This window comes from Pelophylax lessonae (genome assembly GCF_965119305.1).
Source record: "Pelophylax lessonae genome assembly, chromosome: 2".
In the NCBI taxonomy this organism is placed as follows: Eukaryota; Metazoa; Chordata; class Amphibia; order Anura; family Ranidae; genus Pelophylax; species Pelophylax lessonae.
In genome coordinates this window covers 510,346,623-510,363,098 of record NC_138769.1, presented here as the reverse complement: position 1 = coordinate 510,363,098, position 16,476 = coordinate 510,346,623, and the positions used below count along the sequence as shown (strand labels likewise).

The window sequence follows — 16,476 nt, the reverse complement described above, 5'->3', positions numbered from 1 at the left end:
GGGAAGGCAACGCAATGTCTTCATTCAAATGGAAATCAGAGACGACCTTTGGAAGGAACTATGGACAGGGGCGAAGAACCACCTTATCTCTAAAGCAGGATGGAAGATTGTCCCTTGGGACAACAGATCCTGCCTGAGAGATAGCTTCCAAGGAAGGTCGACGACCAGCCGCACCAGATCGACATACCAGGCCCGGCGAGGCCAGGCCGGGGCCACTAAGATGACCAGAATCCCTTCTGCCTCGATCCTGCATAGAAATCTCGGCAGGAGCTTGAAAGGGGGGGGGGGGAAGGCTTAAATTAGACAATACTCACCCCCACAAGGCCACCAGCGCGTCTGTGGTATTTGCCAGAGAATCCCGTCACAGTGTCAGGAGCCTCTGCACCTTTATGTTGAGCTCAGACGCCAACAGATTCACCTCAAGGTGCCCCACCAGAGACACAACTGATGAAACACCTCCGGATAAAGAGACCATTCCCCCTGGTCCAACGCCTACCGACTGAGGTAATCCGCCTGCCAGTTTTCCACTCCGGGAATGTGCACGGCAGAAAGAGATGGAACGAAACGTTCGGCCCACCTGAGAATGCCGGCTGCCAGGACACTTCTTGTGCCCCCGTGGTGATTTGCATAAGCACGGTCGTGGCATTGTCTGATTGAATGCGCAATGGACATCCTTGGAGACGATCCGTCCAATGTTCCAGGCATAGTCTGATCGCTCAGGGCTCCAGGACATTTAATCAGCAGTTTGGACTCTTCCAGGGTCCAGATTCCCTGAGCTGAATTTCTTTCGAGAACCCCTCCCCACCGGAACCGTCCAGTATAAGGGGAGGAAGGATTTGTCCTGCCGGAGCGCCGGAGAGCGAAGCCACCAGATCAGGGACCCTTTTGTACCTCGGCTCAGCTGGATTTGGTTGTCCAGAGACATGGACCTCGTGGGAACTGGAACCTTTCAGGGACCTCGCATGGAACTGTGCAAACAGGACCGCCTCTTGAACATCGACACCATCAGGCCCAGCACCCACATGCAAGTCTGGAGGGATTACCATCTGCTGGAAAGCAAAGGAGGCAAAAGTCTGCTGGAGTCTGTCCAGAGGAAGGAGTTCTCTGGCTAAGGCCGAGTCCAGAGTCAGACCCAGATAGCCTAGCTTCAAGGCAGAGTTCTGAAGATTCAGAATCCAGCCAAACTCCTTCAGAGTCCGTATGGTGTTCTCCAGGTTTTCCACCAGCACAGCAGGAGACTCTGCTCTCAGAAGGAGGTCGTCCAGGTAGCCCAAAACCGTGACGTACTAATGCTAGCACCGGGGCAAACACTTTCATGAAGACCCGAAGAGCGGTGGCAAGACCAAAGGGTAACGCCACAAACTGATAATGCTCCTCTCCCAAGGAAAAGCGGAGGAAGCACTGGTGACTGACATATATTGGAATGTGAAGGTAAGCATCCTTGATATCAATGGAGGCAAGAAAATTCCCCTGATGCAGGGAAGCCACCACTGTGCGAATGAACTCCATTCTAAACGTTTGCACCCGCACAAAGCATTTCAGTGCCTTGAGGTCCAGAATTGGAAGCACCTTGCCTTCCTTCCTGGGGACTGTAAACAGGTTTGAGTAAAACCCCTGAAAACGTTCCGAAGTCTGAACTGGGACAATCACGCCTTGAAGTAAAAGGTCTTGCACCGCCCCAAAGAGAGCCTGTAAGCGGACCAGGTACAGTCGCACGTTGGAAGGAAAGAATCTTTCCAGAGGGTAAGCACGAAACTCGATCTTGTAGCCGGACTGTATGACCTCGTGGACCCACCTGTCTTGTACCAGGGAAGTCCACGGGTCCGGGAAGCAGCGAAGACATCCCCCCTACTTCAGATACGGGTGAGGGCGCACCTTCATGCTGAAGGGGCCTTGTCTGCGGGTCTGGAGAAGCTCACTCTTGACTTGCCAAACCCAGTTTGCTTGGATCCTCCAGAGGAGGCCCTGAAGGGCTTCGATACCTTGTCAGTTGACCCCGAGGGACGAAAAAACTTCTTAGGAGCCAAGAAGGAGGGCCCACGTCTACGACGGGGGTCCTTGCCCTTAGTAGCCTGCGGAAGAAAGGTACTCTTACCCCCTGTGAGACCTTTATTAATGTCATCCAGGGTAGCACCAAACAGGTGATCTACTTGAAGGAAAAGATCAGTCAAGGCCTTTTTAGGAAGTCTGGTCCGCAGACCAGCATTGGAGGCTAAAGACTCACCGAAGGACCACTGCCAAAACAGAGAGCCGAGCCACTAGGGGAGACGCATCCAAAGAGACATCGCAGATAAACTGCAGCCCCTGGACCAGCTGGGCCACCAGCTCATCAAAGACAGGGGGAAGCTGCTCCCCCTTCAAGTCACGGTGCAAAAGCTTAGCCCATTCGGGCAGAGTCTGCGACACCAGGGCAATGGTGAATACCAGCCTCAGTGCCGAACCAGCCAGGGTGTACATATTGCGGGCCACAGCCTCCGCCTTCCTGTCAGCCGGGTCCTTAAAGGCCGGGGGCTCTTCAACTGGAATCATGGGTGCCTTCTTTAGTCTGGAAACTGGAGGGTCCACTACTGGTGGAACAGTCCGCTTCTTAACAAGGGACTCCTCATAGGGGTAGTATTGCCTAGCAAATCGCTTAGGGACCCCAAGGGGACGTTTTGTTTGTCCCCACTCTTTAGTGATAATTATGTCAAAATAGGAGGGGAAAGGAACACCTTTGCTGCTCTGGGTGGCTTGTGAGTGCCAAAGGGAACGTGCCCCTCCGTTGCAGCTGCGTCTTCTATCTTTAAGGTCTCATCAGGTTCAAATCAGATTCAGGTTCTGATGAGACAGATGAGGCAGGGGAAGGTGGGGGGTGCTTTTTGCTAGCCCATCGCCCAAAAGCCACCTCCACCCGAGACACAAAGGAGTCCAGGACCGCCGTCAGTGCATCGATGGATGGTTGGGACTCAGAGGGCCCCACATCCTCAGAGAGGGGATCAGGTGGGGAGATGTGCTCCAAAGACTCAATCAGTCAACAGGGGGACCCCCACAAAAAAGTGTAAAACACTGCTAAGGGACAACCCCCACCGCTCTGGCAGCACCACCCGGTTGCCAGTCACAGAACACCAATCGATCCTCAGCAGAGAGGGAGGGGACCCCACCAGACTCACCACCCCGCAGAAACCAGGCACCACAGAAACCAGGAGAATCTGTACTACATGAGCAGCGATCAGAAAATAAAAGGATCCAGAAGTCAGCACCAGGGGATGAAGAGGGGGCTCCCACCTCAAAAAACGCTGCCCAGAAGGCTTCACATACATGCCTGCCGCTGTTTTCTATGGCAAACTACCGCAAAATGGCCACCAGACTACATAAACATAGCCGCCGTGCATTGCAGCACAGGGCTACAACAAAATGGCTGCTCCACGAGGCTCCCAGGGACCTAGGAGGGATCCCTAGGCCTCAGGGACAGGCAAAGGCAGGACACAGCCGCCCCCTCCCCCACACAGCCGATCAGCACCCCCCATCGCTAGCATAGCGCCTTGCCCCCACCCCAGGAGGTGGACCAGACCACTCACACAGCTCCATCATAAGTGGAGGGGGGGGGGTAGGATGGGGGGACAGATGAGAGGGGTGCCTGACGGGACTGAGGGGAACCTGGGGGTCCGACTGTCCCATGGAGGGGCCCACGTCCACCCGAAACCCTCCAGGAGGAGAGGGGGGACAGCTACCCACCATACCAGGAACCAGGCGGGCACCGCTCCAGACAGAACCTCTCGCCATCGGAATGGGGGGGCTGTGGGCCAGGAGGAACGCTGCGACTCGGGCAGAGGCCAGGTCGTATGCGATCTCGCGAGGCGTTTAACTCGCAGGCTAGCCCCCGTTCGGTGGGGCTATGTCGTGGCCAATCTAGCGCAGAGCTGAGGTCTGTGCGCGCTCGCTGGCTAAACTGGGTTGACCACTGGATCTAGATTATTCAGCCGACACCCCGTCCGGAAGTTGATTGTAGATCTCACAGGAAAAAACTAGGAGAAAATAAAAATCTATCTAAAAAGAGTACCTATATTAGGGAGAGGGGGAGTATACCCCCTGGGATTGCCCATAGGAATACTGTAGCCAGACTTTTTTTCTGCCTAATGTCCTACTTCTGTAGGGGGCAGTATAACCCAATGGGTAAGAAGATCAGGAGCTGTATCCGTCAATGTACGAAAGAGAAATAAAGCCTGCTCACATTCTACCAAGTAGGCATCATATCTGGAAACCAGACTCTGCCAAGATGCTTGGACACTTCCCAATGAATTTGCTCCAGATTATACTTCTGGTCAGGGATTAATACTTCCTCCATTATGGAAAGTTGAGACAAGCGGCCACCACACATCTTAACAAATTCTACAAAAGCAGAGCAAGAAACTTCACACTCTCCAAGTCCAATGGCCGTCAGGCTCTTGCACCGCTCTGCAATGCGGATCAGTTCTTCATCAAGTGGACGAAGTCCATTGGCGCACACGACAAGCTCCACTAATCGGGGACATGTCATGCCAACACGGCCAAGCACTTCCTTGCTTACCGATCTTCCAAAGTACAGATGTGTGACTGGTGTTTCATAACGGAAAAAGGGATCAAACTCTTCTTCATAAAGGAAAAAGTACATGACTAAGTTCACCTTTGGAGAGTGCTTTATTAAAGCATCCCAGCTGCTTTTCTGAATGGTATGAAAGTGTGTTTGTCCTGGGTTTTCACTGACAACATCAATACGCAAATGCTCCAGACGAACATGCTTTTCTGAAGACAGTGCCAGGAGGAGCTCATCACTCAGCACATAATAGTTCAATGCCAACTCTCGCAATCCATGACACTGGTCAGCTACGCACAAGATTCCTGCAATCAGATTTAGAATATTTTAGCTTATTTGTATAGGTTATTACAGATATAAAAAACACAATATAGAAGACTTTATGAATCATAAATTTTACAGAATTGGTAGTTCATCCCCTCTTTCATATCGAATCTAATTCTCTCCTATACGGCAACATGCTTCATAGGCACAAACATTTTGGACCTGTGTGTATCCATTATAACGTAAGATATTGGGTAGCCCACTCCAGAAGCATTTATCCTTAGTCCTTCTTTGCGAGACATTGGATTGTGGCAAGTAACGCCTACCTTTACAGCAGCAAAGAGGACAATTACTAATGTGTGGAAGACCCCAGTATTGTCCTATGCAAAATACCAGAATAGAGTCTCTCAATCTATGTTCTTCAAAAAGATTACCACACTTCAAGAGGAAAAACTAGCCTTCTATCACAACTTATTCACATAGGACAAGTGCATCATTCTATTCCATAGCTCCCCATTCATATGAACCCAGCAGTCTGGCCCCCTGCCCGCATCCCAACGCTGCCCTCCCCTCTCATGTGACCTTCCTCCTTTTATTTTATTTGTCCCCTTCAACCCTGCTAGATAGTCTCCCTAACTTATACTCACTCAACGTCTCTGACAACTATGTTCATTGGAGTGGAGTAGGGATGACGTACGAACTTGTGTGTTACTTCCCATGCATGTAATTCTTTTTATTTCACATTTGCTCACAGACGTCCACAATTATATGGGTCCTTTAGGCTTTGGTACTACCATGTTTTGTAACAGTTGAAGAACTGCATTCTATAAAACATGAATAATTCCCACCAAGGGAACACGCATGATAAAATTATTATCTCTGGCGATATTGACACTTCTCAGTTTTCATATTGTTCTGTAATGTCCTCACACAAAAATTCTTTAAAAAACTAAGTTTAAAAAACGTTTCAATTAAAAATGTATTGAAAGAAAGCTATAGACTCTTTGCATTAATAATTGGTAACAATTCAGAAACAAATTCATAAAAAAATAAAATTATGGAGTACTGTAAAAATGTTTGGATTATTGTTGGCGTACAGCAGCATATTCTCCCTAGGACAGCAAATCCCTTACCAGCAGGATCAACAGGTAGATGGAAAAAAAAAAAAAAAAAAAACTTGCATGGGAAAGTAATCCCCTGAAGCAAATGTAAAGGAAGGAAAGCTATAAAGAAGTGATATTTATTTTTTGGGGTTTTCAAACACTTTCAATAATTTTAAAGCATACCTCCATGTTTACTGTGCCTTTAAATAGTTTGCATAGGCCAAGCTGGCCCAAATGAACTACTTCCTTCACGAACAGATGTGCCTGCTGGGCATGCTGTATAAACTGTATGTAGCATCGGCTACTCACTACTTACAGTGCTATGTTCTCATTCCGCATCTGGAACAAAAACGAGTCATTCTGAGCGCTGCTCAACAATTCAAAGGAAGCAGTGCATTCCATCAGTGAATACAAAGCCCCCTCTGATTGGGTAAGGTGGAGAGGTGGGCAAATGACATCAAGATCTCCACTTTAGCCAAGCAGAGGAAGCTTTGTATTCATTCACAGAATACAAAGCTTCCTCTGAATTGACTTGATTTTGTTCTGGGAGCAGGACTTGAAGCTCTCGTTTCGCTGCTGGAATAAAGAACTGTACACTGTATGTAGTTGAGGCTACATACAGTTTATACAGAGCACACAGCCACTGCAAAGGTTGGCGAAGTAAATAGTTTGCTTGAACCAGCTTAGTCCAAGCAAACTAAAGTTAAAAAAAAACATGGAGATCAGCTTTCAGCTTTAAACTAAATCACATATATTGTCCAAATACATACCTGCAGGAGAAACATGTGGGCAACTGCTCATTTTCAGAAGTTTTAATGTGTCGCTATTATTTGCCACTAGCACTTTCAAAGATGGATCATCAACAGGAGTGTCATCAATTTTAAGTGAGGAGAGGGATTTTGAATTGACAAACACAACAGTAAGTGCAGATATGAAGTGTGACTGTGAAGAAGAAAGAAAACAAAACAGTGTGTTACTGCTATAAAATGCCTTTAACCATGCAAGTACAATGCAGAAGGTCCTACTGACAAGACCTTACAACTGCATCCCCCCCTCCCCTTATACAGGAGAGGTAAAGGCAATACCAAAATGTATTATGTTGCAGCTTGCCATATTTTAGATGTAACAGTTAGAGAAAAAACATTCAACAATGGCAGGTGTGCTTACTTAAAATAATCAGCTTTTATTTGCTTATGAAAAACTTTTCTGTAAGCTGTAAGCCATAATCATCAAAATTAAAAGAAAGATATGATGGAAATATATCCCTCTGTGTCTAACGCATCTATAAAAAATATATGAGTTTCACTTTTTGAATTGAATGACTGAAATAGAATATCATCAAAAAGTTAGTTTAATTTTATGAGATGCACCTGTATACGGAAAATAAAATAAATTACACACAGGTGGACTCTATTTACTAATTAGGTGACTTCTGAAGGCAGTTGGTTCCACTACATTGGAGTTAGGGCTCTTTCACACTATGTGTCCGTTAAACGGACTCCGTTTATCTCAGCGGGGGATCGATCCGCCGATCCCCCACTGAGCAGGAGGATGACAGCTGTTCTCCGTGCTGTGTGGGGAGACACAGCTGTCAGTTTCCCATACATCTCTATGGGGGAATCGGATGGGAATGGACCGTCTGTCCGTTCTCATCCGATACGATGGACCGATGGAAGATAGGGTTTCCATCCGTCCAGATTTGACAGATCGGATGTCAGCGGACATGTCTCCGCTGACATCCGATGCCCCATAGGTATGCATGGGGGGACCGTTCAGATCCACCAAAAAAACTGACAGGCGGATCTGAACGGTCCGCCTGTGTGAAAGGGGCTTAAGAGGTATCATAGTAAAGGGGGTTAAATACAAATGCCCGCCACAGTTTTCAGATATTTTTTTGAAAACCATTTATCATTTTCCTTCCACTTCACAATTATGTGCCACTTTGTGTTGGTCTATCACATAAAATCCCAATAAAATATATTCAGTTGTAACATGACAACATGTGGAAAATTACAAGGAGGTATGAATACTTTTTCAAGGCACTGTAAACAATATAAAGAAAGGAGTGTGTTAAAGCATATCTCAACCCAAAAACAAAAATGTTTACCAGGCCATAGATGGCTGAATTAGTTTTGTTCTTCATTTTATTTTCTTGGTAAATCTGCAAAATAAAGCACTAGATCTATGGAGAGAGAAGCATTTTTACCCAAAGCTACACTCCTGATTTGGACTACAAACATATCCTCCTCTCAATCTTTATTACGTACAGTTTAGTGCACAGGAAGTTATGAGACATTTCTTTTCTGACAAGATCAAACAGGCATTTTTGTACTTGCTAAAAACATTAATAGCCTGAAAAAAAATAAAATAAACTAATGCAGCCACCACATCCAGTCACTGGTAAGCTGAAATATATTAAATGTTTGTTCTTGGGTTTAGATATTACTTTAAGATTATTTTCCTGTAAAGGAAATGATGACTGCATCCATGTAAGGTTTAGCAGAGGCAGAATGAAAATCACTGGTTTACAAAACAAACACCAGCATTTACCTTTGGTAGATCCATAAAGCTTGGTCTTGCAGTTGAAATAAGTCCAAGGGTTTTCAGGGAGCAGTTTACCAGTTGCGAAAGAATATCACATGCAGCTTCTGCAGATTCCTTACTGCTATCCACCTGAAATAAAAGATGATGGTTGATACAGACAAAGTTTAATGCATGATAGCGTTTTTTTAGTAAAATTCATAGTAACCACTTAAGCCCCGAAAGATTTTACCCCCATTCCGACCAGGGTTTTTTTTGCGATTCGGCACTGAGTGACTTTAACGGACAATTGCGCGGTCGTGCGACGCTGTACCTAAACGAATTTGACGTCCTTTTTTTCCCCACAAACAGAGCTTTCTTTTGGTGGTATTTGATCACCTGTGCGATTTTTACTTTTTGCGCTATAAACAAAAAAAGAGCGTCAATTTTGCAAAAATAACAATATTTTTTACATTTTTTTTATATGAAATTCCCCCCCAAAAAATGTAAAAATCAAAATTTTTTACCATTTTAGGCCAATTTGTTTTATGCTACATATGTTTGGTAAAAAAAAAAAAATCGCAAAAAGCGTATTTTGATTGGTTTGCGCAAAAGTTATTGCGTTTACTAACTAAGGGAAAGATTTCTGTCATTTTTGGTGTTTTTTTTAACGCGTAATGGCGGCGATCTGCGATTTTTTTTGCGGTACTGCGACATTGCGGCGGACAGATCGGACCCTTGACTGACATTTTTGACACTTTTGGGGTTACCAGTGACATTTCTACAGTAATCAGTGCTATACATATGCACTGTTACTGCAAAATGACACTGGCAGGGAAGGAGTTAACTGTATTGGAGAGGGAGGGGTTAAGTGTGTCCTAGGGGCGTGTTTCTAACTGTGATTGGACATGGCTACTGGTGTAGGAACAGTGATCAACGGTCCTACATAGTAGAACCGTATGATCACTATTCCTACACAGGGGAGAATGACAGGCGGCTTGTTTACATTAGCCGCCTGCCTTTCTCCCTTCACGGCGGATGATCGCAAGTGGCCGGCGGACATCGGGTCCGCCGGTCACACGCACGGACTTCCCCGCGAACGAGCCGGGGCGTGCGCGCGCGCGCGCCCGTTATTGGCTCACATGCAAGTGACGTACCCATACGTCCCTTTGCCTGGCCGGGGCTGACCGCCGCAGTATATGTACTTGTTGGCAACCGGTTAAATGAACTAGGCTTATCAGTTTAAAGTCAACTTTTTTCCACAAGAAGCTAGACTCGAGCATTAAGCCCCCATTCACACCATTGCAACTTGTCTTGCGATTTGAAAGGTCAAATTGCATGACAAGTCACACCCTATTGTTGGCAAAGGAACTGTTCAAATCAGTGCAACGCCAACATTATGGTGCTGCACAGGTTTTATTACTTTTGCCGATTTCAAATGCAACTTGCATAGACATCTGTGCATGAAGGCACACATGTCAGCCAAGTCACACTGACATGCGGCTTTGAAATCATGCAATTTCAAGTGTAGTTGCACGATTTTAAAGCCGCATTTAGTGTGAACCTAGACTAAACTGGCTATACATTATACCATTTTCTTATTCAATTTCCCTTATATTTACCTTCAAATATGTAGTGCAAGATCCTGCCTGATTGCATACAAATTGAAAGTGTTTATGTTTGACCTTACATGTTTTTTTGGTAACTCTAAAGAAAAATTGTGCAAGAAAATTGTACAATGTATATATAGCCAGCCTTAAACGCTGCAGATAATCAGCTTGTAAGCAAAGTTCTGGCAGCAAGTAGCCATTGCACCACTACACTAAAATTAACACAACACCTGAGACTTTTCTGTTAGTATTTTTATTTTTTAACTGTGCATCACCTCACAATAAGGCTTCATGTACATGGGACATTTGAAAACCTCTCCCAAACACTGGAACTTGACAGCTAGTAACTGACGGTTAAAAACGTCCATTTTGTCGCGTTTACACGCTGTGTTTATGAGCGTTCAGCGGCGTTTTTACATTGTAAAGTAGTCAGAAATGCTAATTGAAAACATCTATAAAACGAAATGCTTATAAACACGGGTTACCACGTTAAGACGCGTGTAAACGCTGTTACAAGCATTTGGCGTTTCAAATGCCAATAAACTTCCATCTAAACGCATTTTTTTGCTTTAAAAAAAATGGCACTAAATGACTTTAACTACCTCAATACTGGGCACTTTGACCAGCTTCCTTCCCAGGCCAATTTTCAGCTTTCAGCGCTCTTACAATTTAAATAACAATTATGTGGTCATGCAACACTATACCCAAATTACATTTTTATCATTTTTTTCACACAAATAGAGCTTTCTTTTGGTGGTATTTAGTCACCACTGGAGTTTTTATTTTTTGCGCTACAAATGTAAAAAGACCGAAAATTTTGAAAAAAAAATAGATTTTTGTCTTGCCGTAAAACCCTTTTCTCCGATGTTCATTGACGGTCACAGCTCCAGAATCTTCTTGACCATAGGATTTTTCTGCCCCCTACTGGAGTAGGACACTAGGCAGGAAAAAGCTTTACCACAACTATGGGGCAGTCCTAGGGGGTATTACTCCCACTTCCTGCTATAGGCATTCAGTTTTGTTGCAATCAATGTCAGAAGAAAAATAACCCAACTCAATAGAGGGGTGGGTGCTGTGTCCCTTAACTGCTTGCCGACCGCCCGCCGCAGATTTACTGCGGCAGGCTGGCTAAGCTGTGCGAACTGACATAGGGGTACGTTGGCTCGCGGGAGCGGTCCTGGGGGCGATCGCGTGCCGCCTTCCCCAACTAGGCAGTGGGGATGCCAATGTACGGGACTGACGGCACCGACTGCCGCCGGTCACCCACGATCGCTCCCCGCTGAGAGAGAAGAACGATCAGCTGTTGTAAACACAGCCAACCGTTATAATTAAAATATTAATTATACAAATGGTGACATATTAATAACAAAAACTGTGCATCTGTGTGAAAGAAAGTCCATTGAAGAAATAAATGAATTAATAGAACAAGTCCCAGAATGGGCAATGAGATGGAAGACGTTGTTCCCAAGGAGATGGTAGAACAGGAATACACCCGTGAGGAATACAAAAAATGGCTGCTTACCAGAAGCTTAGGCCCCCAAATTAATGGATAGGCCACAAACGCTTAGATGTAAACTGCAATGTTATTATTCCTTCAGGTATCAAGGGAATAGATGTATATCTGATATGAACCCTCGTATTCAACTCCAGGAGTAATAGGAACCGAATGTATAAGGAGGAAAAAAAGAGCACATAGCGTAATCCAGTAAAAGGTGAACCAAAAGTTTAATGTGAATTGCACTTACAATTTTTCCATTAAAAGCAGGCAGAATAATAAAATTGCGGCGTCCCGCGTGTGGATACAGAGCTGGCGTCTAAGGGGGCGTGGTAGCGTCACATCAGGTACCGCCCGACCGGTTTCGTCATACGTGTGCCTGTGATCCTTCTATATAGGAACACAGGTCTCTGTGATCATTTTACAAGTCAATCCCACCACAGTTAGAAAACACTCCCCTAGGCTCACATTTAACCCTTTGATCACCCCTAGGTTAACCCCATTCCCTGCCAGTGTCATTTATACAGTAAGAGTGCAAAATTTTAGCACTGATTACTGTAGTAATGTCACTGGTCCCCCCAAAAGTGTCAAAAATGTCAGTTAGGGGTCCGATCTGTCTGCCGCAATGTCGTAGTCCCACTAAAAATCGCAGATCGCTGCCATTGCTAGTAAAAAATAAATAAAAATAACATAACTCTTTCCCCTACTTTGTAGATGTGGCTAACTTTTGCGCAAACCAATCAAAATATGCTTATTGCGATTTTTTTACCAAAAATATATAGCAGAATACAGATTGGCCTAAAAGGATGAAAAAATTAGATTTTCACATTTTTTTGGGGGAGGTGTTATATAGCAGAATGTGAAAAATATTGTTTTCTTCAGAATTGTCGCTCTTTTTTGTTTATAGAGCAAAAAATAAAACACGCACAGGTGATCAAATATCACCAAAAGAAAGCTCCATTTGTGGGAAAAAAAGGACATAAATTTTATTTGGATACAGCGTCGCACGACCGCACAATTGTCAGTTAAAGTAAAGCGGGTTCGAATCGCAAAAAATGGCCTGGTCATTAAGGGGGCAAATCCTTTAGGTCCAGAACTGGTTAATGCACATCAAAAGAATAAAAGAAAGACAAAAAAATATATTTTCTCTTTCATTCATTGACGGATGCAGCTCCAGAATCTTCTTGAGCAGTGTCAAACATGAGGGGTGGGAAAAAACACAGCAGAAAAAAACTACCAAAGGCTAAACCTAGCCAACCAGGTAACATGGAGCTCAACCAGGAACAACTGGAGCTCACCTGAAAACAACACACCCTCAAAGAGGACCAGGTCCTCTCAAACAGCAGCCTGCAAATCTTTGCAGCCAAAAGCAGCATCCGCAGATGCCAACACATCTACTTTGTAAAATTTTGTGAAAGTGTGCACAGACGACTAAGCGGCCGCCTTGCAAACCTGCATCACTGACGCCTGATGGCCGAAGGCCCAGGAGGCACTAAGTGCCCGCGTAGAATGTGCCTTCAAAGGGAAAGGAGGAGCCTAACCCTTGACCGAATAGGCCTGCATTACCGTCTGTCTGATCCATCTGGAAATGGTCGTGGCAGATGCGGCCAACCCCTTTCCTAAATGACTTGGTTGCCGCCAGGTACACCCTGATCGCCCGAGCCCCATCCAGAGAATGCAAGGCAATCTCCTTAGGATGATTAGGCTTAGGACACAGGGAAGGCAACACAATGTTCTCATTCAGATGGAAACCAGAGACAAACTTAGGAAGGAATGACTGACAAAGGCGAAGCACCACTTTATCTCTGTGAACCACCAAATAAAGTAAACAAGACAAAGCTGCTAGCTCGGACACCCTGCGTGCGGAAGTAATCGCCACCAAGAAGGCAACCTTCTGGGACAATGTAAGCAGAGGAATCTCGCAAATATATTCAAAAGGCGTTTTCTGAAGAACCTACAGTACCAGATTGAGGTTCATGGAGGCAATGGAGATTACACAGGCGAAGCCAAGTGGTGAACCCCCTGAACAAAAGGTGATAACCAAGGAATGCGTAGCCAAAGGACGCTAAAAGAAAATCGCCAAGGCCGAAACCTGGCCCTTGATAGTACCCAAGGCCAGGCGCTGTTTCACACCTCTTTAGAGGAACGCTAAAAATCGAGCCACCAAAAACTCACACCATGCAATAATCAACTTCCAGATGCGATGGTAAATCTTTCTAGGAGGTAGATTTTCTAGCCTTCAATAGCGTGGGAATCACAGAGTCAGACAACCTCCTATCCTTCAGCACCTGGCTTTCAAAAGCCAAGCTGTGAAAGCCAGTGACTGTAAAGCAGGATGGAAGATTGGCCCTTGGGCCAACAGGTCTTCCCTGAGAGGTAGTCGCCAAGGGACATCGGCGACCAGCGGTACCTAAACTGCGTACCAAGACCGGCGAGGCCAGTCTGGGACCACAATGATGACCAGAATTTCTTCTGCCTCGATCCTCCGCAGAAGTCTCGGCAGAAGTTTGAGAGGGGGAAATGGGTATATCAGACAGTATTGCCGCCTAGAAGGCACCAGGGCATCCGTGGCATCGGCTAGAGGATCCTGACACCTTGCCACGAATCTCTGCACCTTCCTGTTGAGACGAGAGGCCAACAGGTCTACCTTGGGAGTTTCCCACAGGAGACACAGCTGATGAAACACCTCCGGATGAAGTGACCATTCTCCTTGATCCAAGGCTTGTTGACTGAGGTAATGCACCTTTCAAAAATTCTGAATGATCCCAGAAGCATCTCAAACTGATGACATCAACACAGAATCATAACCTACTGACACAGGTCCTAATACTGTCTCTGTCCTTTTTTTTTTTTTTTTGGCATTCATCTCTTAAAGGTTTTTGTTTACCAGTTGGAGCAGATATAGCAGTAGGTAATCTTTAATATTTTATAAAAATGAGAAAGAGAAGTAGACTTGATGCTTCTGCAGGCATACAGTATCCCACAAATGTGAGTACACTCCTCACATTTTTGAAAATATTTTATTATATCTTTTTATGTGACAACACTGAAGAAGTTACACTTTACTACAATGTAAAGTAGTGAGTGTACAGCTTGTATAACAGTGTAAATTTGATGTCCCCTTAAAATAACTCAACACACAGCAATTAATGTCTAAACCGCTGGCAACAAAAGTGAGTACACCCCCTAAGTGAAAATGTCCAAATTGGGCCCATTTTCCCTCCCCGATGTCATGTGACTCGTTAGGGTTACAAGGTCTTAGGTGTGAATGGGGAGCAGGTGTGTAAATTTGGTGTTTTTGCTCTAACTCTCTCATACTGGTCACTGGAAGTTCAACATGGCTTCATATAGAAAGACCTCTGAGGAACTGAAAAAAAAGAATTGTTGCTCTACATAAAGCTGGCCTAGGCTATAAGAAGATTGCCAAGACCCTGAAACTGAGCTGCAGCATGGTGGCCAAGACCATACAGCAGTTTAACAGGAAAGGTTCCACTCAGAACAGGCCTTGCCATGGTTGACCAAAGAAGTTGAGTGCACGTGCTCAGCGTCATATCTACAGGTTGTCTTTGGGATATAGACGTATGCATGCTGCCAGCATTGCTGCAGAGGTTGAAGGGGTGGGGGTGGGGGGGGGCAGCCTGTCAGTGCTCAGACCATACGCCGCACACTGCATCAAATTGGTCTGCAAGGCAGTCATCCCAGAAGGAAGCCTCTTCTATATCAAGAGTGTGTGGCGGCAACCAGGTGAAGAGTACAAAGACAAGTGTGTCTTGCCTACAGTCAAGCATGGTTGTGGGAGAGTCATGGTCTGGGGATGCATAAGTGCTGCCGCCACTCGGGAGCTACAGTTCTTTGAGGGAACAATGAATGCCAACGTGTACTGTGACATATTGAAGCAGAGCATGATCCCCTCCCTTCGGAGACTGGGCCGCAGGGCAGTATTCAAACATGATAACAACCCCAAGCACAACTCCAAGATGACCACTGCCCTGCTAAAGAAGCTGAGGTTAAAGGTGATGGACTGGCCTAGCATGTCTCCAGACCTAAACCCTATTGAGCATCTGTGGGGCATCCTCAAAACGGAAGGTGGAGGAGCGCAAAGTCTCTAACATCCATTAGCTCCGTGAGGTCGTCATGGAGGAGTGGAAGAGGGTTAAGGCAGTGCTGGAAAATAATGGTGGCCACACAAAATGTTGACACTTTGGGCCCAATTTGGACATTTTCACTTAGGGTAGTACTCACTTTTGTTGCCAACGGTTTAGACATTATTGGCTGTGTGTTGAGGGGACAGCACATTTACACTGTTATACAAGCTGTACACTCACTACTTTATATTGTAGCAAAGTGTCTTTTCTTCTGTGTTATCACATGAAAAGATATAATAAAATATTTACAAAAATTAGAGAGGTGAACTCACTTTTGTGAGATACTGTATAACAGGTGAATATGTGCAGCACACGATGCCGATATTCCCAGTTGAATTTTGAATGTGTATGCCCAATTTAACCCTCTATCTCTGAATTTCACAACAGCTCACGAGTGTATCCCCACAGATGTGCAATGGGCATGAGGAGGGGGAGCTTCAACCCCCCACTCTTTTAATGTATGCCGTCAATATGGTGGTAAAATCAGTGCATGGATAGTATTGTTTGGTTTGTACCACTACTATAGCACAAGCGCTGGATCCAACCACCATTTTTCTGACATCACAGTATCTCACCAAAACCTGTGCATGTGTAGTAGTAGCAATATGGAGCAGTCACTGCCTCTCATGCACCATATTGATGGCGGCCTTTCACGAGTGAAAGCAACTCTCATCCTCCCATTTTCATGCGCACAATAAACTCCTGCTCACACTATAGTGCTGCACTCTGCCACATGTACTCACCTATCTCTGCTTTAACTATTCTTCCCTGCGCCCGCCCCCTCCTC

At 45.4% G+C, this 16,476-nt stretch overlaps 1 protein-coding gene across 1 annotated transcript in view; it reads right to left on the bottom strand.

Annotated features, from left to right (window-relative positions):
* Nucleotides 1–4,198: 4,198 nt before the first annotated feature.
* The window catches only part of FBXL3 (F-box and leucine rich repeat protein 3), a 34,195-nt gene continuing 21,917 nt past the window's right edge, over nucleotides 4,199–16,476 (bottom strand). The window contains exons 3-5 of the mRNA XM_082246265.1: nucleotides 8,470–8,592; nucleotides 6,690–6,861; nucleotides 4,199–4,857 (exon numbers count right to left, since the gene is read on the bottom strand). Of these exons, the coding sequence (XP_082102391.1) occupies nucleotides 4,214–4,857; nucleotides 6,690–6,861; nucleotides 8,470–8,592 (939 nt within the window). The 3' untranslated portion in view covers nucleotides 4,199–4,213. The remainder of the gene's footprint in view (nucleotides 4,858–6,689; nucleotides 6,862–8,469; nucleotides 8,593–16,476) is intronic.